This window comes from Camelus dromedarius, chromosome 17 (assembly GCF_036321535.1).
Source record: "Camelus dromedarius isolate mCamDro1 chromosome 17, mCamDro1.pat, whole genome shotgun sequence".
NCBI lineage: Eukaryota > Metazoa > Chordata > Mammalia > Artiodactyla > Camelidae > Camelus > Camelus dromedarius.
This window is the reverse complement of record NC_087452.1, coordinates 32837823-32865628: the sequence shown is the minus strand read 5'-3', so window position 1 is coordinate 32865628 and position 27806 is coordinate 32837823. Positions and strand designations below refer to the sequence as shown.

General features: G+C 55.1%; 1 protein-coding gene across 1 annotated transcript; it reads left to right on the top strand.

The window, feature by feature from the left end:
- Nucleotides 1-794: 794 nt before the first annotated feature.
- MAPKAPK3 (MAPK activated protein kinase 3) lies at nt 795-27806 on the top strand. Its single transcript, XM_031470409.2, has 11 exons — nt 795-945; nt 1234-1512; nt 19108-19247; nt 20420-20484; nt 20970-21049; nt 22816-22939; nt 24121-24196; nt 24540-24664; nt 25245-25330; nt 25609-25689; nt 26372-27806. Exons 2-11 carry the CDS (start codon nt 1288-1290, stop codon nt 26522-26524), a joined length of 1155 nt encoding a protein of 384 aa, XP_031326269.1. The 5' UTR covers nt 795-945; nt 1234-1287; the 3' UTR covers nt 26525-27806.

The window sequence follows — 27806 nt, the reverse complement described above, 5'->3', positions numbered from 1 at the left end:
TATCTGCCACTGGAGTGGAAGGAGGGGGCTTTTTAAACACACCAAAAGCTCAAACCATAAGGTGAAAAGTTGATGGATCTGACCAAATGGGAATTTAGAATTTTGGTCCAAGGACGCTGTATTCCCAACAGAATATGAGCAAGAGATGCACAGAAAGGGAGAGATGCCAGTGCTAGAGAGACGCCCAGAGCCACCAGGAACCAGAGAGACGAGAATCACAAAATTGCATTTCACTTGGCATGTTGGCAAAAATTAAGACTTTAGGTACTCTGGCGATAGGTCACTATTAAGGAAGTCAGAAGACTTACAAGTTACATACAGAAAGGTAAAAAGTACGCAATGGTGATGTCTGTCCCCTTGCGGTGTCCATACCGGTACCAATGCTTACACACATTCCCCACATGGGTACATCATGGATACATGTTTTGCAACTGACCAATTAACCCAGGTGAGTCAGAATGCATGGTTTCCCCTCACTGCTCCTAGCAACGTGCAGAGAAAACAACCGACTCAAGAGGCTACCTGAATCTCCAACAGAAACAAGACATCTGTGCTTTCACTTCCCTAGTGGTTGGTAAAATTCGGGGCTCACACAGCCCACGCGGGACCCGGCTGCGCTAGCCCTGGGAGCTCCCCGGCCGCCGGTGGAGCCTAGGAGGTTTCCGCCCCCTCGAGAAGCCACGTCCCCTATTTCTGCTGTGACTCTAGGGCTGGACCGCCAGGGGCTTCCGCCCCGCCCGGCCCCGTCCTGCCAGGGCCCGCCTGGCCCTTTAAGGCTGACCGAGCCCGGCCCCAAGTCGGAGACGCGCGAGGGCGGGCGGGCGGTCACGTGGGCCGCCGGCGGCGCGACTCCCGGCTTTGGGCTCTGGGCGCTACCGGCCGCCGGCTCCCGCGACCGCCGCCCCTGCCCGTCAACGGCGCCGCAGCCAGGTGCACCGCCGTCAGGTACGCCCTCGCCAGGTTCTCCCTCACTGGGCACCCTCCCCCTCCCCCTCCCGGAACCTCGCGGCCCATCCGCGCCCAGCCCTTTCCCCTTTGGACCTGTGGCCGGGCGGGACTCGCTTGTGCCCGGCTGCGCGACCACCGTCCCCTGCCGTGCGTCCTTACACTCCAACAATTCGCCCCGCTCTCCCAGCCCTGACCCGGCCCCGAAGCCCAGTCTAGTTTAGGGGCTCCAAGGCTGAGGTGTGTTTGAGGAGTCTGAGTGGAACTCACTCTTCCTCTCTCTCCCAGGTGCCCTGGACGCGCCAGGCTGGGGCCGCCGCCTCCGAGCGCCCCGCAGGGGCCATGGATGTCGAGACAACAGAGGAACAGGGGGGTCCTGTACCCGCGCCAGCCGCACCCAGCGGACCTTGCCCAGCCGGCGCTCCGGCCCTCGGGGGGCGGCGCGAGCCCAAGAAGTACGCAGTAACAGATGACTACCAGTTGTCCAAGCAGGTGCTGGGCTTGGGTGTGAACGGCAAGGTGCTGGAGTGCTTCCACAGGCGCACTGGGCAGAAGTGTGCCCTGAAGGTCAGTGACCCTCAGTGCTGCGTAGGTGACTTGGAGGGCCCAACAGCAGAGGCCTGTGGGTACAGGAAATGCCCAGGGCCCCTGTTAATCTTACTTTCAGCAGCACTTTTCATCCTCAAACTTCCCTGTAAAGTCAGGTCCTTCTTCCTTTAGAGATGGGGAAACTGAGGCTTAGCCTAGCTAAGCTCATGGTGTCCCAGGGAGCAGGGGGTGGAGTCAGTATGAGTAGAGCCTGCTGTACCCGGAAGTAGGGAAAGAGTGGCTCCTGATTCTGGGTTTCTGGCTGGGCTTATGTGTTTGGGCCCAAGGAGGACCTTCACTCAGCTTGGCTGTTCCTTCCATGAAAAGCTCTTCTGACTGAAATGGGTTTGAGTTTCTTTCTGCCTGTGACTGAGTCCCCATGAAAGCTTGAGGTGGGGCTACATTTTCCTGTGGCCCCTGCCTGCCCGGCTGCAGTGGTGGGAGCCTCTTAGGGCTGGCTGGTGGGCAAGGCTGTTGCCCATCACACCTGTGGGCAGGAAGGTGCTGATGGGCTCTAGCTGAGTCACCATACCCATGTTGAAAGGGGCAGGCCCTATTTCAAGTCTGACCCACCCTGTTTCCTGGGCAGAGGGCAGGCCAGCCATCTAGCCACGTCATGCCGCTGTAGGCCTGGCTAAGACCTCACTGATACAGGTGGAATCCAGGCAGTCCTGGGGATGGCTGATCTAGCCACATACTTCTGGGCCTAGGACCCTGCCCCATACCCAGAATCCCTTGAATCTGTCATCACTGGGAACTTTACTTAATTGCAGTTTGTGCCAGTGACCACTTGGGTGGGTAGAGCATGGCAAGGAGAGTGGCTCCTGGAGGTTAGACTACAGCAAGGATCTTCTCATTTTATAGTCATTGCAATCATAAGCCTGAGCACAGAGTCCTGCTGATGTAGCTCTAATCTTTGGCCTGTATTTGCCAGCTCCATGACCTTGGACTAGCTCTTTGGACTCTTGAAATCAGGTTTCTGCCTCTCTGCAAGGGTTGATAAGATAAGGAGTTGATGTGAGCTTGGGATGAAATGATGCATGTAGAGTAATTGGTAAAGAAACTGGAGCAGCTCTGGAGAGGCTACAGGACTTATTTAGCATGCAGGGTTTGCAAGTGTCTGAGCAGGGGCCTGGGCCTAACTCTCTGTCTTCCCCAGCGGCACTAGGACTAATAGTCGTCTCCCCAGGGTGATCTTGGAAGGGATCATGAGAATGGGTCTTGAGGATGCTCAGGGCTGGGCCGGTGGGGCTAGGTCTCAGGCACAGCTTCTTGGCTTACTAACTCAGCAGTGGAGTGGGGTTAGGGGGCCCTTTTGGAGCCCCAGGCAGGGGATTCTCTGAGTCCTTCAGGGAAAAGGTGGCTCTTCTGAGGGGAGATGGGGGTAATGGGGTGAGAAGTGAGAATCTCCACCCTCTTCCTCAGCACTGTCTTAGCCCTTTCAGCCCTGCTAGGGTCAGGGGGCAGTCTGGGTAGACAAGAGGCTGACTGAGGCCAGAGTACCTCTTAATACTGAGGCTTTGGCCCTGTGAGCCAGGGCTGAGCTCTGACCAGCCCCTGTGGTACTCCAGATGCTGTGAGGGAGGAATGGAGAGTGTGAGAGGCTAGAGATCATGGGCCCAGGCAGCGCTGGCTTTAAGCAGGACTGGGTCTAGGCCCTTCCCCATAGGTGCTGTGTCTAACAAGTAACTTGGGGGAACTTGTGACTGCAACAACTTCCAAGGCATCTTCTCTTGAATCTAGGGCCTCAGTGCTCTCTGTTCTGGGCTGGGAACTGGGACAGGCTTACAGAACCCCTTAAGGCTTCAGCGGTGAGTGTGACTAGGGCTACTGGCTTGAGACCTTCAGGACCTGACCCTAGGTTGGCCCTCCAGGGGGACATGGATTAGATGTGGACCCCACCCCAGCACCTTCCTGTTCTTGCCAACCCCCACCCTCTCCAGTGACCAAGCCTAAAAGTCCGTACCCTACTGGGCAGGTTCACTCCATCTTTCAAGATGGGACAAACACAGCCTGAAGCACTTTGTACCTATACTGTGAGTGATGACTCTGCTTTGAGGAGGGAGGGGGCACCTTTCTGCTTATAGCCTCTGCTCCCTACCCAGGAGGCCCAGGACAGGGGGACCTCAGCACATGGGCAGGCCTGGGCCCCAGGAGCTCAGCCAGCCTGTGAATGGGTCTCAGCCCTCTCTCTGCCTCTACCTAGCCCCTTCTCCAGTTGCTCCAGGTCAGCCTAAGTAGAGGCCCTGGGCTCTGTGTCTCTCAGCTTCCCCAGACCATCCCAGGTCCCCAGGCTGGCCTGTCCTTGTCCTGTAGCCTGGATTTGTCCAGCCCACTCCTTCCTGGTGGTCCAGGTCTAGCGTCTTGATCGCTCTCTATGCCCATTCTCCTGGTCCTGTTGCTCAAGGTGGCAGATAGTGCTTAGTATGAAGCCTGAAACAGGGCAGGCGCTCATAAAGCAGGAAGAGCTGTGGTCGCTGTCCCTGTAGCTGTTGCTGCTCTTTGGGGGCCCTAGAAAAGTAGACTCCTCCTCTTTGGGGAGCTGGGCCTCTTCCCCTTTCCCTCAGCCCCTGATCACTGGCTTGGTCTATCTTGGCCTCATTCACACTCAGCGGCTCCCTCCCAAGGCCAGTTTCCGCCACCAGTGCTGTCAGTCCACTCTCCATTCCACCCTTAGCACTTGCTGCTGTCCCTTTGGCAGGAACTGGAGGTCTGCTTGCCAAGTATCCAGGGCAGGGGACTGCCTCCTACTGACCTCTTGCTTGTGACCCCTTCCAGTCCTAACTGGTTAATTGACACCCCTTAGCTTCACTCCTAACTGGACACAGCTCTGCCCATCTGTCCCCCATCAGTCACCCCATCGTAGCTGAGATCCAGCCCCTCAATCCTTATCCCATATATGAAAATTGGGACCTGGAGTTAGTGGTCAGAAGTCACATGGCTTAACTGGGAGGGCGGATTATAGCAGAGGCCAGAATCCTCTTCCCTCCTGACTTCCTGCCAAGCCCACTTGTGGTCCTCAGCCTCTTGGCAGGCAGAAGTGACTTAGATAAATAAAAACAATAAAAGAGGGGTTCTGCACATGGGAGAAGAAATGGAGTCTTCTTTCTGCCCCTGCTCTCTGGGCTCTGGGTCCACTGGAGCCTGTTGGAGGCCCCCAGGGCTCCCAGCGCCCTCCTCTTACTGTCTTTGTGGAGTGGAGTGGTGGGGTGCCAGATCCCCATGCCCAGGAAATCCCTGCATTGCTCCACAGGTGGGGCTGGCCTGTTGGAGCTGGTGCTGTAGAGCTGGATTTGAGGCTGGGTGGGGCTGCCAGGACAGCCAGGTACTTTCTCATCTGGCAGCTGCCACTCCTTCACCTGCCATCTCCAGACCGGTCAGATCAGCATCTGCGGGGCCTCTTGTTTACTGAGTCAACAAATCAGGAAGCATGTGGAGGGCTGGCAGCCCTGTACAGTGGGGTCTGGAGTCTGCAGTAGTGGTTTCACTGCACCTGAACATCTCCACAGGCTGCCCATCTCCTGGAAGGAAAGGCTCTGAGGAGGTCAAGCACTACCACACTCAAGTGGAGCCTTTGGAACTGCCAGGAGTAGGCCATTTGCTTTTTAAATGAGCATCCTAAGGAGGGCATCAAACCCTACGAAATGCCAATTGTGGGTTTTCCGCGGAGGTGGGTTGTTTTGAGATGCTTCACACCCTGCCCAGCCGGCCTTGGTCACAGCTTTAGAAGCTGTGCTCCTGGCTACTGTTGGGATTCCCTCTGCTGGGACTCCCAGAACCTTTTTCCCTTCCCACCCAGGAAGTGACGCCATCTGTCCAGGTGTCAGGCCTTGGGGTTGTGGATTCTAATATTCTTGTAAATAGCTAACAGTTTTCCAGAGTGTTCTGTCTGGCTGACCCTGTTCTCAGTGTGCAATACGTGTTATCTTACCTAACTTGTTATTCCCATTTTATGGTTGAAGACACTGATACTCATAAAGGTGAATGCTTTGCCCAAGGTGGACAGCTGGTGAGTGGCAGGGCTGGGACATGAGCCTTGGCAGTTTGATGACAGAGTCTTAGCACCTTAGTCATCTCATGCCTCGTGCAAGTCTGTGGGGACATGGGAGGGTCTCTGAGACTTGGCCCCTGGAAGGATGCTGGCAACGTCCTCCATGGTTCCCCTGGGTCCTAAGTGATGCTGCTGGTATTTGTCTGTACCTGCCTAGCTCCCTCGCTGTACAGGACTCTATGTCTGTAAGTGGTGGTGGTCATGCAAGGCCAGTGCACGAGGACCATGATGGCCGTGGGACTGCACCAGAAAGGTTGTGTGGTTCGTCCCAGGCCTTCTGAATTTCAGGCAAGCGCAGCCTAGCAGAGTCCAGGGTGCCACAGGCAGGAAGTCAGGTTGGTGAGTGGGGGAGAGAAAACTGTCAGGACCGGGCCAGCCAGGGGCGGTTTCCTGGCAGACATTGCCAGCTTTAATGCAGGCCTCTGGTCTGAGAAGGATGTGGATGACAGAGGAAGACCCAGGGTGTGACGACATGTCTGGCTTGGACAGCTCAGCACCTGCTGTGCAGTACCACTTCCCCACTCCCGAGTCTTGTGTCCTGGTCAGATACGGCTCATCTCAGCAGGGCTGGGGTCCAGGCCCTGACAAACTCTGGGGAGCTGTGGAGGGACCAAAGTGCTCCCGGAAGAAGAGGCATTTACATAGGGCTTGAAAGATGGAGAGAAAAGGCCAGAGGTGACTCTCACTCTCCATCTGCCCACAACTCAGATTCATAGGTCGTCCACTAGAGGCCTCTCTCTTTGGTGACCTTCCCCACTAGGTGGGCAAAAATCTTCCCTCCTTCTCCCAGAGCTTATTTTTCTAGCATCACCAGGACCACCCTTGTGGACCACTGTTGCCAGGGGTTTTGTAGGGGCTTCTGGGTCACCTGGGCTGTTGTTCAGTTCAGGGCCTGGTCTCTATGACAACAGAGGTCTGTTATGTCTCTGCTGAGGTTTGCACTTGGGGAAGCTGTTTCCTACTTTGATCCCTTGTCTTCCTCTCCCAGGACCTCCTTGACACATCATCGTAGGAGACCCCTGTGAGGGGGCAGCAGGTGGAGCATCTGGCTCTGTAGCCCCCCCAGCCTCCTTTCCTGGCAACGGGCTGCCATGTGTCCCAAGGTGATGGCCACCAGGCAAGAGCTAGGGACAGTGGTCATCCCTAGGTGAGGGCGTCTTCGCAGCACACCTGTATTGTAAAAGTGTTCACCAGGTCCCACCCGGATAGGTGAGTCTGCTGCTCTCAGGGCAGGGGGATCATGGCTCCAATGGACTCCCACAGGCTCCCATGTTTTCCCAGGAGAACTTCGGTTCTGCTGCCCTTTGTCCCACCTGTTCGAGGTCTCGTGTGGCTCCACATGAGAGGCCACCTGGGGTTGAGAGAGGAACAGGGCTCTGTGCTTAAAGTCCTTCCTGCTACTTTCTCCCCAAGTGACCTTGGAAAAAGGCAGTTTTGGAATTTTTTGCAAAACCACCATCATTTTGGTGCAGTTGAACCCTGGATTTGAATGTGTGGTGGGGAACGGGATGCGGTCTGGGTAGCTAACTCTCCCTGGGCTCCTGCTATGAGACTGCCCAGGCCCACAGACACTGTCAGAGAGCGGAGATCTCATCTGGGGCGGCCTGGGTACAGTTTTTGGTGGCACTTTATTGGCCTTCATGAGGCCTCACTTGGGCTTACCCTGCACCTGGGGAAGCCAGCCCCTTGCAGGGTTGGAAAGAATGATGTGAAAGAAACGCCTCCCCACCTCTGCCCTTTTGGAACTAAGTGGATTAGGCCCTGTGTCATTGTGATGAGCACCCTGCTGTGTGGGAACCATGGGGGCCGGTTTACAGCAGGAGCACCAGGTGGGCCTTTTTGAGGATGAGGAGCCTCAGGAGGCCTTTTTAGCACTGGATGGATCAGGGATGCTGAGAAGATTGATTTTGCTTTTTTTGCAGGTTTGGTATTAGGTTTGCCTTTTTCTTTAGACGAGGGCTTTGTCCTTGCTACTTTCTCTTTGTGCTGCTTTCCCTCTTTCTGTCTTCTCTGCCTCCCTGTCCCTCTCCTTCTTGCCCATCTCTGTTTCTTCTGCTGTCGCTCAGTCCCTCCCCTCTCGGGCTGCCACCTTCTATCTGTCTCATGGGTTCGGGCCTGGCTTGCCTCTTCTCCACAGCCTGCGGGCTGAGAGCAGGCGGAGGACAGATGGGGGCTGGTCAGGTGCTCGGGACTCATCTTACTCATCCTAGTCACCCTGAAAGCCTGCCCCACCCCCCAGTGTCTGGTGGGGATAGGACAAGAAGGAGGCCGCTCACAGTGTTTCCTCCGCTCCTGGCCTTGACCGAGTGCTGTCCGCCTTGGCAGCTGGAGCATTGGAGTCAGAGGCATTTGGGCCAAGCTTGTAACCTGAGGCGGTTCCCTGTGGAGTCTGGGAAGTCAGCCTTGGCTGTGGCTTCTGCTAGTGGGTCTCCTTTTATGGCTCAGTGGTCTGAGACTTGCTGGGGACAATGGTGCAAGACCAGGAGCACTGTGACGCCCAAGGATTGCTGGATGAGGTCGGGGAGAGAAAGGGCCACAGCCTCCCAGCCAACTGAGAGAGCCTATGGAGGGGATGGGAGGGCTTGAGTTGCGAGGCGGAGTGTGCCTCTGTTTTAGGTTCAGAACTGCGCTGCCCCGCGCTAGCTGGGATGAGCACCCCAGAGCTGCTGGCTCTCTAGCCTGCACCCTGAACTTGACCCCACCCCACCCCCTAAGTGATGATCAGAGTCTATTTTCAGGAGCATGAAAGGCCAGGGCCTTGACCTGCCACAGTCATCACCCCATTCCTAAGGGTTCAGCCTCCAGGGGACTCAGCTTGTTCCATAGCTGTTCCCGCAACATAAACAGACCCCCTTCTCAGGATGTGGCAGTGGGACTGGCAGGTGGTCTTTATGCCCTCTGACAGGCAGCAGCATGGGGCGGGGGGATAAAAGCACCCACTTATCCCTGGAGTGCTTTCTACACACTAAACACAAACACAGCAGAGTCTAAGAATGGGTTGTCACCACCCCCATGTCCTGGATGCAGAGACTGAGGTCCAGGAAGGCAAACTAACTCACTCAGGATCACATAGCAGGACACGCCCAGGCTGGGCTGGAACCCCAGCCTGTCTGGCAGCCAAGCTGTGCTCTCAGCCATCCTTCCCTGTGTGCCAGGCCCCTCCCGGGCCAGTGTGCCCATCTGTAATAAGGGGCTGGGTGCTCTGCTTGACCGGGGCCCCCCTTCTGGCTGTGAAGACCATTTTGGTGGGCAGTGACTATGAACAGTGCCAGGGGAACAGTCAGCTGGGGTGACACCACCGTGGGGTGTGTGTTCTGCTGGGAACAGGAGCTCTGGGGTTAAGACCCCTCTCCAGCGCACTCCGTGGCTCAGTTCGATCTCTGAGTCAGGCCAAGCCAGTACCAAGGTGCGTCTTTACCCTAGGAAGGCTGAGAGAGTACAGATGAGTCACTGCAGCCCATTCCCAGGGCAGGAGTGTCCCTCGGTGCTGCCAGGCCATCGTCCCAGCCTCCCAGAGGGTGAGGCCTTCCTCCCTCTTTCGCTTCCCCTTCCTCATGGCTGTGGCTCCAGAGACCAGGAGTTTCCCAGGAGCTGGTTGGGTGTTGGAGGCTTGGGAGCCTCCTAGCTGAACAGGAGCAGCAGAGAGAGGGGCCTGGGCCCAAGGCCAAGGAGGCTGGAAGCCTGGGCAGCCAGTTCCCCTGCCTCCCCTGGGAGGAGCCTGAGGAGGGCGATGGCTGCCCGCGCTCACCCAGGCCTGTGTGGGGAGCTGCAGGGACGTGGATGAAGCCCAGGGGAGTGGGAGAGCTGCCGAGCAGACGCAGACGTGGTGTTGGCTTTGGGAGGAGCAGGTCTTGGGGGCAGAGTCAGACGTTTCTCTAGGGTCTCTGCAGCCCCCACTTCTTACACTCTGTCATCTTTGTAACATCTCCCCTGGGAGAAAGAAACCAGCTGTCCTTCCGAGAGCTAGAGGCTGTTGGGTCCCCCTCTGCAGAGCTGGCCAGAGGCATGGCCAGCTGGGTGCCTCAGCAGGGGTCTCCTGGGCATGGCCTCACTCGCCCTGGTTGCCCCTGCTTAGGGAAGGTGGCCACTGCCTCTGTCGCCCTGCATGGGCTGGGCTGGCATGACTGCAGTACAGCTGGGGCACAGCCTCAGTGGCCGAGGTGGGGGTCTCTGCATGAGGAAGGCCCACTGAAGAGGCATTTCTGAGTTCAGAATAAAACACTTGTGTTTGCTAAAAGTTTTTCAGTCTTGCGAAGAATATGTCTTGTTTTCACGCTGTCATAGAAGAAATAGAACCAGGGTAATGTTTCACCAATTGTGTAGCTGATTTTGACAGAAAAATCATTTTCTCCTTTAAGAAGCTAAAGGAGAATAATAGGAGCTGGACCCTCTGAGCAAGCACTCGCAGGGCTCACGAGATGCCGTGCAGCCTCTCCTCAGACCCGCGGGAAGGCCATGGGTGGAATGTGAGGGTCTGGCACCTGCCGGGGGCAGGGGAGTTCTGGTCCTGCTACTTACACACTGTGTAACCTCTGAGAGAGGGTGGAGGCCATAGCTCTTTCTGCTCCTCTTTCCCTACCTGTAAAGCAGGTGCTGATAGTCCCAGACCTGCCTGCCCCACTCATGGGTGAGGAGAGTGTGTGCCCATTTCACAGATGAGGAGCTGGGGCTCAGGGAGGTTAGGGGACCAACGCAAGGTTACCACACACTTTGCAGAAGGGGGTGTTGCTCGAGAGGGTGCTCAGAGGAGTTGCAGATGTAAAGGTGTCTGTCGAAGAAAGTGGGGGTGCCCCCTCCTCCAGTCTGCCAAAGCTGAGGGCTGGGTTAATTCCTTGACTTGGGTCCCTGGCTTAGGTTGTTTCCCATGGCCAGGGTTCCCCCCTGAGATCAGCCACGATCTCCCCACACTGGAGGGTCTGCCCCCTCCTCACTGAGCCTTTCACAGCAAAACATGATCCACAGACTCTTGATCCTTGGTCCACTTTTGCAAAGCCCAGTCCTGCCTCTCTCGGGATCTGAGATCATTTTCTGTGACCTGCTGGATTGGAGGGAGCCCACCTCCCTGGGCCCCAGAGGCTGCACCTGAATATCCCCATAATCTGAAGAACATGGAGGTGAAGACTGTGAGGCCACCTCAAGGCAAGACACAGGAGAACCCTGAAGCCAAGCAAACCTTGAAGCCCATCTCTGCTCTGTGTGCACTTGGTCCTGTGCTAACCTGAGCTCTCTGTGTGTTCTCATTCCATCCTCACGGCCATTGAGGGATATGAGTACTGTCACTGTCCCCATTTTCCAGGTTGGTTCAGTAAGACTCAGAGAGATTGAATGGCCTGTGCATAGCCACAGGTGAGTGGAGGACGGAACTGTCCTCTGCATCTGGCACGCAGGTCTGTCTGACCTGGAGCCCTGTGTGGCCATAACTGGTTCTTCTTAGCTCATGGACCCTGGCCTAGGGCACTGGGACCCTTGGGCCTGCCCAGCTAGCACTCATGTTCCTCTGTCCCTCTCCCTCCCTGCCTAGGAGCCTAGCTTAGTTTTTTTTGGAAACCTTCATCCCCTCCCCCACACCTCTCTATTCCTCCCCAGACCTGGCACTTCTGCCTTTGTTTCCAGGTTTTCTGGGGCTGGTGGGAAGCAAACAAACTGAGACCACCAATATTTAGCAAATTGAAGGAGTTTTGTGTTCTTGAGACTTGACAATTTCAAGTGTGTGTTGGCTCTCCTGTTCGCAGAGCTTCCTGGGAAGACATTGAGCTTGGAGCCCCAGCTACTCCCTCCCCTCCCAGGACTATGGTGGGAGGTGAGGAGGGAGGCTCCCAATCAGTCAGCTACTTGCACCCCCACTTCTGACCATCAGGTACCCAGCCTTGGCCTGGAATGTGAGCAGCTGTTTGGGGGCCCTCTTTGTTCCTGGGCTCCCTTGAGAGGGGCTGGCCTTCCCCATCTTGCCTGCTTTGCCAGGTTGTGGCTCTGGAAAGAAAGGAGAATGAAAGAGAAGGAGCCAGGACCAGTTCCCTAGGGCTTACATCCTCATCAAGCATCCTGATGGGCAGTAACTCATCCGTAGACCCGCACATGCTTGAGGACAGAGTGCCTGTGGTAGCATTCCCAGCCGCAGCTTCAGGCTTACCCACCCCTCGGCAGGGCAGGAAATGTTTGCAGGCATCGGGAGGAGATCTGTAAAATGGGCAGAACTTTCTGGGCATGAGAGTTGAATCCTGGTTCCCAAAGGACTCCTAGACTCGGAGATAGCCATGGGTGAACCCTGTAACCCAGAAAAACTATACAACTTCCCTGAGTCTCAGTCTTCTCAGCTGAAAATGATGGTCAGTGATGCCATTGTTGAAGGGGTATAATTGCCCAGTACCTAGCAGGGGCCCTGTGAACATCCGCCACCATCGTAATAACTGCCAAGTGGCAGAGCCTGGTCTAGCCCCAGGGACATGGGGCCAAGCTCCACATATAACAGGAGCAGAGCAGCCGTTTGCATTGTCCACACTGCTAGCGCTAACAGGTATGGATTCAAGTTTTGACTCTCACTACCCAGAGGTGTGACCGGGCAAGTTACTTAACCTCTTAGAGTCAGTTTCCCCACAGGTAAAGGATGATGCTGGTTCTTCTCAGGATATAGTGAGTGATGAATGAGGTGGTGTCTGTGGCCAAGCGCTGTGGCCAATGCAGCACTAGCTGAGCCCCAGGGAGAGACTGTTGTTATAAAGGCAGTCCTCACACTGCATCAGGCCTTGGGTCTTCAGCTGTGGCCTAGACGTTTGGGGTCAGTGGTATAATGTGAGCCAACCCTGAGACAGAGGACTGTATATGGCCAGAAGTTAATGCAGCGAGGTCTGTTCCCGCGTGGGGCCAACTAATCCATAGCAGCAAAATTGGTTCCATTCGTTCCCTTACTGAGCTACTAAAGCTGGGGAAATGAGTGCGTGAGAGAATAATGGCACATGTCTGAGGCTCTCACTTGAAACTGTGGCTAAAATGTTAGATTTGACATGGCCAGCAGATTTCCCGATAGCACTGGTGCCCTTGGCGGGAGGGAGAGGGTGAAGTCAGTGAGGAGGGGACGGCTCTGGCTTTAAAAGGAAGATACTGAGGCCCTAAGGAGGAAATTCCTGCTTAGAACCCTGAACTTGAGGTCAGTCTTCATCATCCCCTCACGAAACTATGGCCTATGCCCCAAGTTGGCAAAGCAGCCAGCAAGGGTCCCACGAGCTGGCCAGGAGCCAGGGCGCAGTGCAGTAATGACCCTCCCTGGTGCTAACAGCACAAAGGCAGGGTGGTCTCAACAACTGGCTATAAAGTGAATCCTCCTCTTCCAGTGGTGTCTCTCAGAAGATTAGAGCTACGACACATGGAAAAATTATCCTCACTAATCACAGAACTGGGAGCCAGAAGGGATGCCAGATGTGACTGAGTTGAAGATTCTTACAAGGAGGGAGTTTTGTCAGTTCAAAGTGCTTTTCTCATCCATGATCTCCCTCTGTAGAGAATTGGGGTTCTCCACATGAAAAAAATAACGAGTCATTTTTACAAATCTATGTATTTGTAAGTATTTTACAAATATGCAAACCTATGTTTTCCTATAACATTCTGTTCACTTTGGGCCCCCGAGCGTGTTTGCTGTGGTGTCATCAACAGCCCGGTCATCAGTGTACCTTTTCAGTGCTCCCGCCTGGCACTGAACAAAGCTGGAAGCCCAGGAAAGGGGAAACAATGTGACTTGTGGTGGCCCATAGGGCAGTGAGAAGAAATGGACCCGTGGCTTCCAGGAGGTTCCCTTTGCTATAGGGGTGGTGTCTATCAGGCTGTGGGTTGTCATGAAATCAAATTCGTATTTCTTAATTGCTGCTGCCTCACTGATGGGAGAGATTACAAGCCAGCTCTCCTCCCCCGGAAGGAGTGGGTGTTCCGGCAGAGGCCACAGAGCAGCTTGGCCTGGGCTGCAGGTTAATTGGCTGGGAGTATGGAGGTTGGGGTGGGGTTGGGGAGGCTACTTGTCCAGGCCCAGGCCTTGAGGCCTCCTGTGTGTGTGTGTAAGACAGACAGAGATACTGTGAACACTTAACTTGGGAAGAGCCTGCCCTGGGGTGAGCTGGGTGTGGACACTGACTATGTGTGTGGGCATTTGGGCCTGGGAAGGTGGCTGAAGAGTAGTGCTGGGGGCTGGTCCCAAGGCTGTCTTACAGAGTCACCGTAGACATCCCAGCTCTATTTGATTCTCTAGGAAGGCAGACAGGGTGCTTTTACAGCTCTGTGCAAGGGAGGCGATGGGCCCTGCCGTGGAGGTGGGGCCTCAGTGGGAGTGGAGGTCTGAGCAGAGTGGTCTGGGCTTGGTCACCTGCCCAGGCAAGGCTGTCAGAGGTTGAGTTGTTTTAGCAAGACCCCCAGTCTTTCTTGGGCACCTCTTTGTGCCTAGTTCTCTGTAGACACTTCAAAGAAATAGAAAATTTTGGACAAATAAATGGATAGTTGTATGGGTCCTACTCTCTGAGGGGGTTCAGAGTCAACATCACAGAGTATAGAGACACAAACATACCCACGGCCCACACACTGACACACATTCCTTGTCCCCAAACTACCTACACCCATACACACCCTTGCACACACTCCTTACATGCAGGTGCTTCTGTATGCACGCACCCATGTTTCCATGGGCACACACACGCACCTACATACACCTACACACACCCCTGCTCATGTGCACACCTCTGCACCCATGCACACATTTATTTCAGAACAAGTTGCCTGAGTTTTGCAAGCTGTAGTTTTGGCCAGGGCCCTCCGACTTGGGACCACACCGTCCTCTCAGTTCCCCTCGGGGGTGTGGGGGTTGTCTGGATGCTCTCTCAAAAGTCCTTTTCTCCCTGTCCCAGCCTCACCGTACTCCAGCCTGGCAGCCCCAGGGCAATGACTTCATCCTCTGGAGCGTCTTTTCCCTCAATCTTTAAATTGGGGCTGATGATCCCCACCCTGCTTGCCTCACAGGGTGGCTCTGAGCATTCCCATGAGATAAGGGAAAAGAGAGTGTCTTGTAAACTGCAAATTGTTTTCCAAACAGTCAAATGCTGCTGTTGAATTCCTGAACTCAGGAATTCCTCCACCTACATGTAAACCCTGTCCGCGGGTGAGAAGGGACACAGCGTGGAGGCAGTAAGGAGGCCTGGCCAGTTCCGAGGCTCCCATTCCTGCTGGTGATGCTGGAGGTGCGTGGGCAGGTGTCTGTGGGGCACAGGCTGCTCTGCCCTCAGCCTTTGCTGGGTTCACTGTCGGGTCAGATTGGCAGGGGTCTCAGGTGTCTGGCTGCAGGCTCTTGGGTAGGTAAGAGACTTTGGCAAAGGAGAGTGAGGGGAGAAGGATGGGGTGGGAAGCATTTGATCAAAGCTTGAAGCTAGTGTAGTATCATTTGTTTAAGGAAATGTCTCAGATTCGATGCTCGTCTGACTTCAGTGGGGACCCATGACACCAGTACACCTGGGAGCCAAGGTTCTGCCTCACAGGTGTGCGGGGATGCCTGTCGGGCACTAGCTGGAGCTGTGGAGCTGCCCGGGAGCCATCACAGACCCTCCAGCTTTGGTGGACCCCTTGGGGGGGGTGCTCAGGGGACGTAGGATGGGAGTGATGCTAGGGTGTAGGTCTGTTGGGTTGTCAGAAGGCCACTCCATCTTCTTTTCTCCAGAGCTATGACTGAGGACCAGGACACCAGGTGACCCCCATGAGGTTCAGGCATTTGGATATAGGGTCAGTGGAGACCCAGGGGCCAGTCCATGGGGGCAGTGATGTGGGAGTGGGGCTACAGTAGGTATTTTGCAAGGAGCCCTGACCAGAGGTCCTCCTTGTGGTTCCCATCCCCCTGGTCTAGCCCAAGCCTTGCCACTTAACACTGGGGAGAGAGAGGCACAGAAAGGCAAAGGACCAGCCCAAGGTCACACAGAATAGGAGTAGAACCTGGTGGCCTCCTGTCTCCTAGCCCTGTGCTCATTCCTGTGCCTGGGAAGGTGGAACCTGTGCTTGGGGACATCTTTTATGAAGGATGGTGAGGACTCATGTACACCTGCATGAATGAAGCCATCTTGTAATAATGGCCTTGTGAGCTGGAGCAGTCAGGATGGGCTCCTTGGAAGAGGAGGTAAAGTCTGGTTCACCAGAGAGGGTGGGTGAGGTACACTGGGGAGCAAGTTTGGCCAGGTTGTCATGTCTCCCATTTGTTGAGCCTTCCTGGGGCCTCCTCAATTTAATCTTATTCTGTCCTCGTGGTTGCGAGAATTTCTTTCTCTTACCCCCTCTCTACAAATTTGTTCATTAAATCTACAAATATTATCTGAGTCAGTGTTCTGGCCAATACTGGGACCCAGTGGTGACCAGGCAGACTGGCCCTGCCCTTGTGGGCCCACAGTCTGATGCAGTAGGCAGCATGGTGCCAGCCTTACTGGGAAACAGCTGTGTGATCTGGGGCCATTACTTTCCCTCTCTGTGCCTCAATTTCTCTGCTAAAGAGTGGTGGTAATAGTCTCTTCCTTGTAATATTTGTAAAGTGCTCAGAACAGAGCCAGTCACATTGGAAGTACAATATCTATAGTATGTATTTGTTTAAGGAGTCGTCAAAGGAATGCGCTAAGTGTAGGTGGTGAGAAAGTGCTGCACAGGAGGGAGGTAAAAAGAGCAATGATGGGAGCTTTCTGGGGAGCTGGCAGCATTTTCTGTCCAGGGCTGTGGGTCGTAGGGTGTGTGCAGTCATCAAAATTCACTGAACTGGATTTGAGGCCTGTATGAATGTAAAGTATACTCACTTCACTGTATGTGAAGTATACCTCAATAATCAAGCATCTATAGAAAGAAAAATAAAGGATGAAGGGAGAATCGGGGATCCTTTAGGTCCTCTTTAGACAGGGAAGTCAGGGAGGGCTTCTGAGAGGAGGTGACGTTGGGAGGAACTCCTGGAAGAGGTGAAGGCCCTGGCTGTGGGGAAGAAAGATGAGAACATTGAGGCTCTAAGAGGTTTGGGGCTATACTCAAGGTCAACTCGAGGGATCCAGAGTGACAGCCCAGGAAACATGTTGGCAGCTGGCCCTGGTTGAGGCCACTGCAGAGCTCTGGCCCCTGTAATCTCCCCTGCAGAGAGGCCTGAGGGCACTCATTGTGTTTTCAGGAGGCAGCTTCCTCCCTGCCCCTGTGCCTGTTCTAGTGGCCTTGGCACTCAGGGAAGGACTATTTTAATCTGTGTGGGAAATTGGTTCCTAAATATGGACTGAGTAGGATGGGAGACATTGAGAGGCTCCAACTCAGGGCAGTTCCACCTGCTCCTCCACCTCAGCAAAGCACAGGGTGCAGGCCCGGGCCATGAGGCTCTCTGGCCTCTCCTTGACCATCCACCTCCATCCTTCCTCCCCTCTTACCATACCCCTCTTCCCATCCTTTGTTTGTTCAGGAGCCCAATGTTTTCTGCTAGGCTCCAGCCAGGGACTTCCAGGTTAACCTGACCTACTTCTGCCTTCAAGCTCCTTCCAGTCTGGTGGGAGGTACAGAGGCAAAAACCATTGAGGGAACAGCTGGAGAATTTTCCAGAGGACAAGACATCTGAACTGAGCCCAGAAGGTTCCTCAAAGGGAGAAAGTTGGCTCAAAGGCGAAGGAGATGGAGTGAGAGTTCACATGGCATAAGCATAGAGTGAGGCCTATTTGAGACCAGCATGTACATCATTCTGACCAGAACCCAAAGTGTTCTGGGGTCAGAGGAATGAGCAGGGAGAGGAAGGCAAGGCCTGGATGCCAAGGGAGGAGGTGGCCTTTATTTGGAGGACCAAGGGTAGGGATTTAAAGGTAGAGAAGGGCCAGAGAGAGAGAGGTGGGGCTGAGGAACCCACCGAAAGTGTTCCAGCTGTGGGCTTGGGGTCTTATGAGAGAAGAGAGAGGACCCTGGTATAGGGATTGGGTACCAGAAGCAGGGCAGAGTGAGGAGGGGGTCCAGGAGCCAGCCTGGGGCCCTGGTAGGACACAGTCAGGACAGGCTAGGGAAGAGGGGCCAGGGAGAAGTGTTAGGAGGCAAGCAGAGAAGGGGTGCAGAGAGGACAGAACAGGGAGGGAGGATGGCACATCTTTGACCCTGTGGCTAAAGTCTGAGGTCCCCCTGGCTAAAGCCACCTCAGGACGCAATGTGGGTGAGCTGGTGTGGTGATTGGGGATGACCGAGCCTCTACCCCCAGCACTATTAAGTAAGAAGCTGGGGCTTGGGAGCTGTGTGGGCGTGGAACAGAGGGGTGTTCTGGGAGGCAGAGGCAGCATTCGCAAGGGATCCATGGTTTCCAGGCTGGGAGTGTCTCCTTACAGCTGCCTCCATGCACAGCCTGTCCTGGACTAGGGAGTGGAGCAGGGACCCTGGAGTGGAGGGGCTGGCCCAGCTCCTTGCACTCCAGGCCAGGGTCAAGGTGAATAGCTCTGGAGATGGAGCAGCCACGGGCCAGCAGATGCGAGAACCCACTGCCTTCCTCTCTACCCCGGTTGGTCTTTGCCTAGAGAGCTTGGTCCCAGAGCCTGCCCCACACAGTGCCCTGGCAGGAGGCACCATTCTGCAGGGGAGGAAACCAAGACCAGTAGTGGCCCAGGGTCCTGTGGGTGCTGAGCAAGATGAACCTGATCTGAGCCTATCTGGTCCTCAGCCCTGCTCCACTAGGAAACCAATGTGAGCAGCCCTACTAGGGGATGGCTTATCCCTGCTCTCCCTACTCTGGGCCATCTCCCTCTGCATGCTGACTTCTCCGCCCACTTCAGGATCTTGCTCATTTCCGGTGATTGGCCTTAAGGTTGGCAGCCAGAGCCCAGGGCTGAGTTAACCTGAACAAGGATCCTGCCGCCCGCCCGCCCACCTGCTGCCTACCTTGCTGTGATGCATCCTGTGGGGCTGACTCTGTCATTACTCAATTTTACAGAGTTGTGGACTATGGCTTGGAGCTGTGATTGCCTGAGGTCACACTGAGTCATTGGAGGAATTTAGCCCCAGGCCCGGACCCCATGCCACCAGGCCATCTGTCACCTCCCTCAAGTAGGGTCCTCCCTGCCCCCAGACTCTATCTCTGGGTTTACATTCTTCTGCCATCCCACTGTGAAAATGAAGCTCGGGGATATGTGGCCCCTGGCCTGGGGTCTCACAGCTAATATGTGATTTGACTACAAAACCTACTCAATTTCCGCTTCCTTGCTGCCCCTGGGAAGGGAGACAGGGGTTTCTGTGGTCTTGAGCCCATCCAAGCTTTCCGCCACCTCCCAGGCCTTCCCAAGCTACCAGCTGGGCTGCTTGAAGCTAACGTCAATCAAATCCAGGTGCTCATTGGACCACGAATCAGGAAAACCTGGATTTGAGCCCTCATTTTGCCCTTCATAAGCTGAGTGACCTTAGGCAGGTCTCCGGTGTCTCTGAGCATACATGTCCTTGTCTGCAAAGTGAGGGCAGTGGCACCATCTGGGTGGCTACTGGAGAAGTGGGTTTTGAGTCTGACGCTTTCTGTGCCTACCTGCCCTCAGCTCCTGTACGACAGCCCCAAGGCCCGGCAGGAGGTGGAGCACCACTGGCAGGCCTCGGGCGGCCCCCACATCGTGCGCATCCTGGACGTGTATGAGAACATGCATCACAACAAGCGCTGTCTCCTCATTGTCATGGAATGGTATGCCCCCCCACCTCAGCGCCTCACCGGTACCCCGGTGGCCCCCAGGCTCCCATCATTTTTTCAGGGCCCTCTCTGGTCTTTAGATAGCAGCCGCAGGAGACACCGCAGCCCCTGGGGGCGGGGGGGTGGAACCTGTGCAGCTGGCCACAGGGCATCCTACAAGGATGGGAAGGAAGCCACAGGGCTCTAATATGTCCTCCCTGGCTGTGATTTCCGCTCTGCGAGGAGAGGGTGGAAGAGCTGTCAGAGAAGGCCTCCAAGCCCTGAACACGGGTTGGGGGGAGATTTGGGGAAGAGCAGGACGTACACGGTCCCCTCAGCTTTCTCCTTCCCACCTGGATGTGTGCTCCCGTGGTCCCACCTGGTGCTGGAGCCAGTGGACTCCTCCACCCCAGGCTTCTCCACTAGCGCTGTGGCTCAGTCCTGACCTTTCTCAGACCCTGGGCCCTTTATCTTGGCCTCCAGCTCCCCTCTGTCTTCCTTTCAAGTTCCCCCTCACCCCACAGGGTAGCAGCTCTTGAGTCAGATTTGGGGTTCAGATCCTGGCTCTGCTGCCCACTAGCTGTGTGGCCTTGGGCAGTTGCTAACCTCTCTGAATCACTGTAACTCCCACATGAAATGTGGAGGAAGATCTTAATGTAGCATTCACCCTGTTCATTCTAAGTGTTCCAGTGTATTGCTGATTCAATCTCCACTACTCTGTGAGGTTGGTGCTATAATCCCTGTTTTACAAACTAAGAAGCTGAGGCACAGAGAGGAGAAGGGACCAGCCCAGGATCACACAGCAGCACACATGAATGGTTTGCCCAGGGCACAGCCCACAGTAGATGCTCAGAGAACAATGGTCATGATGATGATAGTTGACATCCTCATTTGGGGAAACTTGGATGAGTGTGGGGCTACCAGGTAGGGACTGTGCCACTGGGAACACAGGGACTCCCTTGTGAAGATCTGAGCCCACCATCCTCCTCTAGTTCTAAGAGTTCAGTTCAACCCACCCAAGCTAACAGCCCACCACACAGCAGGCTCTGCAAGGCACAGGGAGGCTGAGAGTGACCTTTCCCCAGGGGAAGAGCAGCAGGGCTTGAGGCCTGGGCCTGTGATTCGGGGCAGGGGCGGGTTGACGCCTGATTCTCCCTCTCCCTGCTTACAGTCACCTTGTCTTATAGCATGGAAGGTGGTGAGTTGTTCAGCAGGATTCAGGAGCGTGGTGACCAGGCTTTCACTGAGAGAGGTATGTGCGTGCAGCTGGACCAGGGATTTTGGCTGGGATGGATCATACAGAGTTTCATCATACAGATCATACAGTATGATGCTGGGCAAGGCCCTGCTCCTCTCTGTGTCTCAGTTTCCCCAGCTGAACAGGAGGGGGTGGGACAGAGTGTCCATCTCCCAAGGGGTTCTGTGAGTCTATGACACCTTGTCGGAGGTGGACTCCATGGCCTTGGGATGGAGGCTTCAAGGCCTCTTGATGCCAACCAGCAGCTGACCTGGGGAGAGGTAGCCCAGGCCTGCAGAAAGAGGTCCAGGTGAACTGCGGGCATTCCCAGAGGAACCTAGGCTGGTCTGAGTCAGGGTATGGGATGGGGGTTCTAGGTGGCAAGAGTGCTGTTACAGGCTCATGCTTTCCCAGGAGGGATGATAGGGTGGAGTCCTCTAGGCTGCCTGACCCTTGACTGGCATCATTGACACCCCCTTACCTCCCATCTGTGTCTGCAGAAGCCGCAGAGATCATGCGGGATATTGGCACCGCCATCCAGTTCCTGCACAGCCAGAACATCGCCCACCGAGATGTCAAGGTGAGATTCCAGGACCCAGGTTGGGAGACCAGGGAAGAGAGTACCACCCATAAACCCCAATAGTCCCAGCATCCACCAGATGGAATCCAGGGTCCTTGGTCAGCATTCAAGACCTCTGCCCCCTGGCCCAGACTGCTCTTCTCAGCCTCTTCTCCCGTGGTCCCTGCAAACCCACTGTGCTCTAGTCAGACAGGTCTCCTTGTTTCCTTCAAAACTGTAATCTGAATTGCCATAAGAATGACTGAGTGCCGACCTCAAGCCAGTAGGTCCTAGTAAGAAGCATCTCATTTAATCCTCACCCAGCCTGTGAGATGGATGCTGTTACCCATTTTACAAATGAGGAGCCCTAGAGAGATTAAGTGTCTTGCTCAAGGCTGTGCAGTTGCTGCACTGGGATTCATTCATTCATTTGTTCATTCACCAAGGATTTTGGGGAGACACAATGTGCCAGGCCTCAGGCCGGGGCTGCCTCATGCTGTTGGGGCTTCTGTGAAGTAGCAGCCATAGTTTCAATAGGTTGGGCCCTCTAATGCCAGCATTTTAAGGCAAAGAAGCCATTGGCTGGGCACTGGAGAAAGGAGCAGAGGTAACCCAATCGCTGGACCTACTTGCCCTTCCAGTGGACAGGCTTGCGAGATGTTCTCTCCAAATTTCCTGCCCAGGGAGGACTGGATCTCAGAGGTGATCGGGATCAGGTGGATGAAATGTAAACTGAGGCAGCCTCACATACACACATACACACACTCAATGCATGTGCCAGCCCCCGTCAGAGCAGAATCTATAACTCCCTTCGCCCCATTCCTAGAGCATGATCCCCTAGGCTGTTTCCTCCTGAGACTGGGCAGAGGAGACCTGAGGGTCCAGCTGCTGCATCAGGTCCTTCCTCTGGCTGAGTATCGCCAACCCATACAGTTAGCCTTTGATTTTGGATACAAGTGAAGCCACAATAGACTCACCTTCTGAACTATTCCTTTATTTTGGCCTTGGCTTCCTTTTTTCCCTTGAGGGGAGAAAAGCCTTCTGCAGAGAAGATTCCTTTGTGTAGACTAAAACTGCTTCCTTGTTTTATCCCAATCCAAGGTAAGATTTTCTCAAATAGAACCTGAGAAATAGCTTTCACTGGCTCCAGACTGGAACTCCATCTAATGCCCCATCCTGCTACCCCAACTCTGCTGCCCTTCTCCATGGGCCTAGGTCCTACCTGTTCATTAAAAACCAGCTTCAGGGCTGCCTCCTCCATGCAGCCTTCATCCCTCAGACTCTCTGTGCTCTATAACCAGGAAGGTTGGCCTCTGTGCAGCTCCTTGGGGCCTAAGCAGAGAGGCCTTCTCCCTGAACAACCTCAAGGGGGCCTGTCCTGTGGGCTTATCCTGGGCTGGGCACAGGAAGTAGGCTTGACAGCACTGGATCAGAAGCCTAGCTTTCCCTCGAACCCTCATTTTGGCATTTCATGGCAGCATCACCAAATCAGCCTCAGAAGTTCCTGCCCCTGGGCTTTCTGTGGCACTTGGTTATCCACACCCTTGGTCGAACACCTGCCTCAGTTTCCACTCTGCCAAGTTACTTCTTAGCCAGCTTAGTCTTCTCCAAATTTGGCCCGCATTGTTGGTGGCCGAGAACAAGGTCTTTTTAATGAGATGGGCCTGGCTTCTCCTGCCTCAATCTAGAGGAAAGAGGGAGGGAGGAAGTCTGGCTAAAGATCACCCTGAGACTCTGCCCCCACCTGGAGCCTAACTCCAGACCAATGTTTTCTCTTCCCGGCCCAGCCTGAAAACCTGCTCTACACGTCCAAGGAGAAAGATGCGGTACTCAAGCTCACTGACTTTGGCTTTGCCAAGGAGACCACCCAAAATGCCCTGCAGACTCCCTGCTACACTCCCTATTATGTGGGTGAGTCCTTGGGTCACACCTGGACCCTGCTGTGGTGTGAGGCAGCCGGTGGGTTGCCGAAGCCAAAGGGTTAAAGCCCAGTGAGGAGGGAGGGGAGGATTCTGTCTGCGTGGAGGCGGTGACTGGGGGGCCGGAGGCTGCAAAAATATTCTCTCAAACTCCAGCTTCTGCTTTTGAAAATAGATCCAGGAAAATTCTGGCTGTGGCCTGTGAGCTGAATGACATCACAGTGGCTCTAAATATATACGTGATAAAAGGCTGCCATCAGCTTGGGACAGAGCCCAAACGCGGTTGTTTTTCTCCAGTTTTTATCTTCCTGGGAGTCATGTTCAGAGAGGGAGCAGGCGTTTCCTCCTACATTAGAGGGATACAGGGTACCAGCCACCTGCCTTGTGGGAGAGAGTCCCTTAGGCCAGGGCACGGCTGGGACCCAGGGTGGTGCACAGACTCATGCTTCCTGGAGAAACTCCCTGCTCCCATGAGCGGGCAGCCCCCAGATCTGGACAGCCCCTGCTGCAAGTGGCCCTTCCCGGAGAGTGGGGCAATGACTCGTTTTACAGAAAGCTCTTCTCCTTCAGAATAAGCCTCCCAAGAGAGCTGGCTGTTTAAGGGGTAGGAAGCCCCTTGAGACAGCTGGAACAGCACTCTGTTTACCAGGATGTGTTTTGCGGTATTTTAACTTAGAAGTCTTCTGGCCTCCCCCTGCCATTGCACAGGTGGGAAGACCAAGGCCCCGTGGGAGGGTAGCGAAGCTGATAGTGGAACTCAGAGCCCTGGCCCCAGCTCTTCCTTGCCCGTGACCTAGCCTGTGCATTCAGGAGGCAAGGGACACAGGGCAGCTGGTGGGCTGAGGCGCTCTCACCTATGGCAGGACCCCACCAAACCCCAGACTGCCCCTTTCTCCCTCTCCTCTCTCACCAAGGCTGAGACTGGCCCAAAGTAGCTAGGAGGCTATCGTTTCTTACAACCCAGCCTAAAAGTGGATTTTTTTTTTCTGGGAGATGTTTTTCCTCCCCCAACTTCACACGCATGCTGCCTTCCCAGAAGGTGCCAGACACCAATCTGCTGTGCCCCTCCAGCAGCCCGGGCACCTGCTCTCCACCTTGCCCGGGCTTTAGGTACCTGCCTGGGCTCCAAGACCCTTGAGACTGAGAGCCCTCCTGTGCCCTCTGCCCTGGTAGCTCCTGAGGTCCTGGGTCCAGAAAAGTATGACAAGTCATGTGACATGTGGTCCCTGGGTGTCATCATGTACATCCTGTGAGTATAACCACCTCTGACTCCTGCACCCCCACCCCCATGTACCCTCAGTACCACTTCTGCCCCACCACCCGCCACCCTTGGTGAGGGGCTTAAGCAGGTCACACTTCATGTAGGTTGGCCTTCCCTCTGGTCATGGGACACCCCTCCTTCAGGCTGCCTGAAGGCCTCCCCAGGCCAAGGGCAGATGGTGTTCCTGGGATGAACCCCAGACTTGAGAGCCCTGGTATTGTTGCCGTGGTGTCTGGCTGTCTGTCTCCCCAGTCAGGGTCTTGGGGAGGAGAAGGGGTCCACCCTGACACTGCCCCCATACCTGTGCCGAATGACTTCCGCCCTCCCCCAGCCTGTGCGGCTTCCCGCCCTTCTACTCCAATACCGGCCAGGCCATCTCCCCAGGGATGAAGAGAAGGATCCGCCTCGGCCAGTATGGCTTCCCCAATCCTGAGTGGTCAGAAGTCTCTGAAGATGGTGAGTGAACCTCTGCCCCAGCTTCTCCACCAGACCCCACCAGCCTTCCTTCTGGGAGAGACCACTTTTTTGACCTGATCCTAGCTCCCCCACATCTCAGCTGTGCGACCCTAGGCAAGTCACCTAACCTTTCTGAAACTCAATTTTTATGTCTACCAAATGGGCTCAAAACCTGCCTCCTCAAAACTTCCCCTAACTGTGTCTTTCATCCGTATTTTCCCTTTCAGGACCACAAACAAGTCTGCCTTTATCATTTATCTATTGCTGCTTCACAAATTACCCTGAACACTTAAAACAAGAAAAGAGGGTGGGGTAGGGCAGTAATAGCTCAGTGGTAAGAATGTGTGCTTAGCATGCATGAGGTCCTCAGTTCAGTCCCTGGTATCCATTAAAAATAAATAAATAAACTTAATTACGTCTCCCCCAAAAAATACAAATTAAGAAAGCAGGACAGGAAGCAGTTATTAACTCACTGTTTCTGTGGGTCAGGAATTAAGAGCATGTGCGGAGCTCGTGGTCTGTGGGAAGAGGGCTGGCTCTGAGGAACTGGGCAGCCTCACCACTCCCCTCTCTTCCATAGCCAAGCAACTGATCCGCCTCCTGTTGAAGACAGACCCCACAGAGAGGCTGACCATCACACAGTTCATGAACCATCCATGGATCAACGTAAGCGCCTTGTGGTCCCGTGGTGGGCAGGGTGACGACAAGCTAGAGGAGGGCTGCCAGGAGGGCGATGGCTCTGGAGGCCCTGACATGGGCCACAGATGTGTGGCAGTGCCCCACCTGTGACTTGCCTTTGCCCCTCACTGCTCCTATCAGGCTCCTTCACCCCCCGGGGCCTTGGTTTCCCCATCTGAGTCTGGAAGAAAGGGGGTGGGGTGGGGCAGCCAGTGCTGTCCCGGGTGCTTGCGGGATCTGATCCAGGGGCTTGGGGCTCCTTCCAGCAATCAATGGTGGTGCCGCAGACTCCACTCCATACGGCCCGGGTGCTGCAGGAGGACAGAGACCACTGGGATGAAGTCAAGGTGGGTGGACTCTACCTCAGTCTCCCTGCAGGTAACAGGGTTTTGGGAAAAGGGTAATGACCACCTAGAACCTGGGTCTTCCGCCCCCTCTCCCATTGACACAAGGTGTCAGTGACTGCACCAGTGGTCCAATCTTGGCACTCAGAGCACTGGGCTGCTACCCCATTCAGGGTAGTGCTCTGGGCGGACCAGGGACTCAGTGAAGGGACTTTTGCCCCAGGCTTTGGCCACAACCCCTATTATAATCTGCAACATTGAGAGTGTGGTCAGCATGGTTTTAAACTCAGCAGAGGCCAGATTTGAGCATATGGCGCAGCAGCTCAGAGCCAGGGCACCCAGGACACAATCTTTGGGTCCTAGTGCCCTGGGTGCACAGCAAGATGGCATTCCCTGTGGGCCTTGTGGTTCTGAGCAGGTGACATTGGTCCAAGTCCCTGTCCTACTTATCCTTGGTGGTCCCAGGGATTCACTGTACTTCCTGTGCCTTAGTGGATAAGCTCAGAGTCTGCTGCAAGGGACTAGTGAGGATTAAGTGAGGCAAAAGGGTGGGCCCAGTGGTAGGTATACAGGAGGCCCTCGGGCAGCAAAGGCTGTCACTGACATAATTAAGGGGCTATCCAGACAGGAGGGTGATGGCTCTTGAGGTCAGTATATACTGATCTTCCTCCACACCCGTCCCCAGGAGGAAATGACCAGCGCCCTGGCGACCATGCGTGTGGACTACGACCAGGTGAAGATCAAGGACCTGAAGACCTCTAACAACCGGCTCCTCAACAAGAGGAGGAAGAAGCAGGCAGGCGGCTCCTCGGCCTCGCAGGGCTGCAGTAATCAGTAGCTCATGGGGTCAGAGGAGCAGGGCCTCTCAGTCTGGAGGACACAGTGGAGTGTGCGGAAGCCTTGACCCGGAGAGCCCAGGGTCATTTTTTAAACAAAAGGGTTATTTTATTGTGTTTTAATTTGTTACTTGGAACTTCAGGATGGGGGACTATGACCCCAGTCCTTCAGGGTCCCAGCCTAGGTTGAGGCCCTAGAGAAGGGCCAAAGCCTGGGGGCTAGGGAGCGACCTGCTACAGCTGCTGTGCCTTTGGCCAGAGTGGCCTGAATGAACTGTGGCTCTGTGGTCCTGGGGCATGGCCTTAGACTTCTAGGCCACTGGGAGTTGTGGCTGGGCTTCCCTCCTTCTGTGGAAACAGTTCCCTGTAGGGTGGGCAGATGGGCCCGGCCTTGGGAAAGGCATCCGGTCACTGGTTGTCATGGTGACCAGGGACATGGTTGCTGTCTCTGAATGCTGAGTGAGTGAGCAAGGGAGGGAGAAGGGGCAATTGAGGGTCTGTGTGCCTTCTTGGGGAGGCTGCTCTCCCTCACGCTGCTTGCCCCGCTCAGACTCACCCCTCTTTGGTCTCACTGAGGACACAGGGTCAGTCTGCCAGCCTCCCGGGGTGGTCCAGCCCTGTCTTGCTGCAACCCCATCCCACAGGGCCCTTGGAATTCTCCTTCCATAGAGTTCCTGGGCCCAGCCACCCTGTTACTACGCCCTCTACCCAAAGAGTGGCCTCTCATCTCAACTGAGGGTAGGAAGTATTTTTAAACCCTTTTTTATTTTGGAGAATGTCACTGTGACAAAAGCCAGTGCAGTTTCCCTGCCCCAACCTGCTCATCGGATCCCAGAAAGGAAGGCCTCTCTCCTTAATGGCTCATCCTGTACTCTTGGTTGGTCCGAGGTGATGGCAGGGGTTGTCTCCTAGTGTACATCTGTGAGAGTGGATGGCTGGAGGCAGAGCCAAGAGGCTCCCGTTAATCAGGAGTCTCTCTATCCAGGTCAGACCCGAGGCAGCAGAAGGCTGCTCTGTGATGCTTAGAAGGTCTAGTCCTGGCTTTGGCCTGAGTCAGAGTGGAGAAGGCCCCTTCTTTCTGGTCCAGGCTCACCTAGTCCCATGCTGCCCACATAGCCTCAGGGTGCTGAATGCCTGATGTGGGCCCGGCAAGTGCCTGACACCCAGCTTGGTTCCTGGCTCCCAGTCCTTCTCTCACTGGCTGGGAAATCCTAGACCACCTTAGATAGGGCAACACTGCTGGGTTTTACATCCAAATATTAATAAACGACATTTTGGCATTTT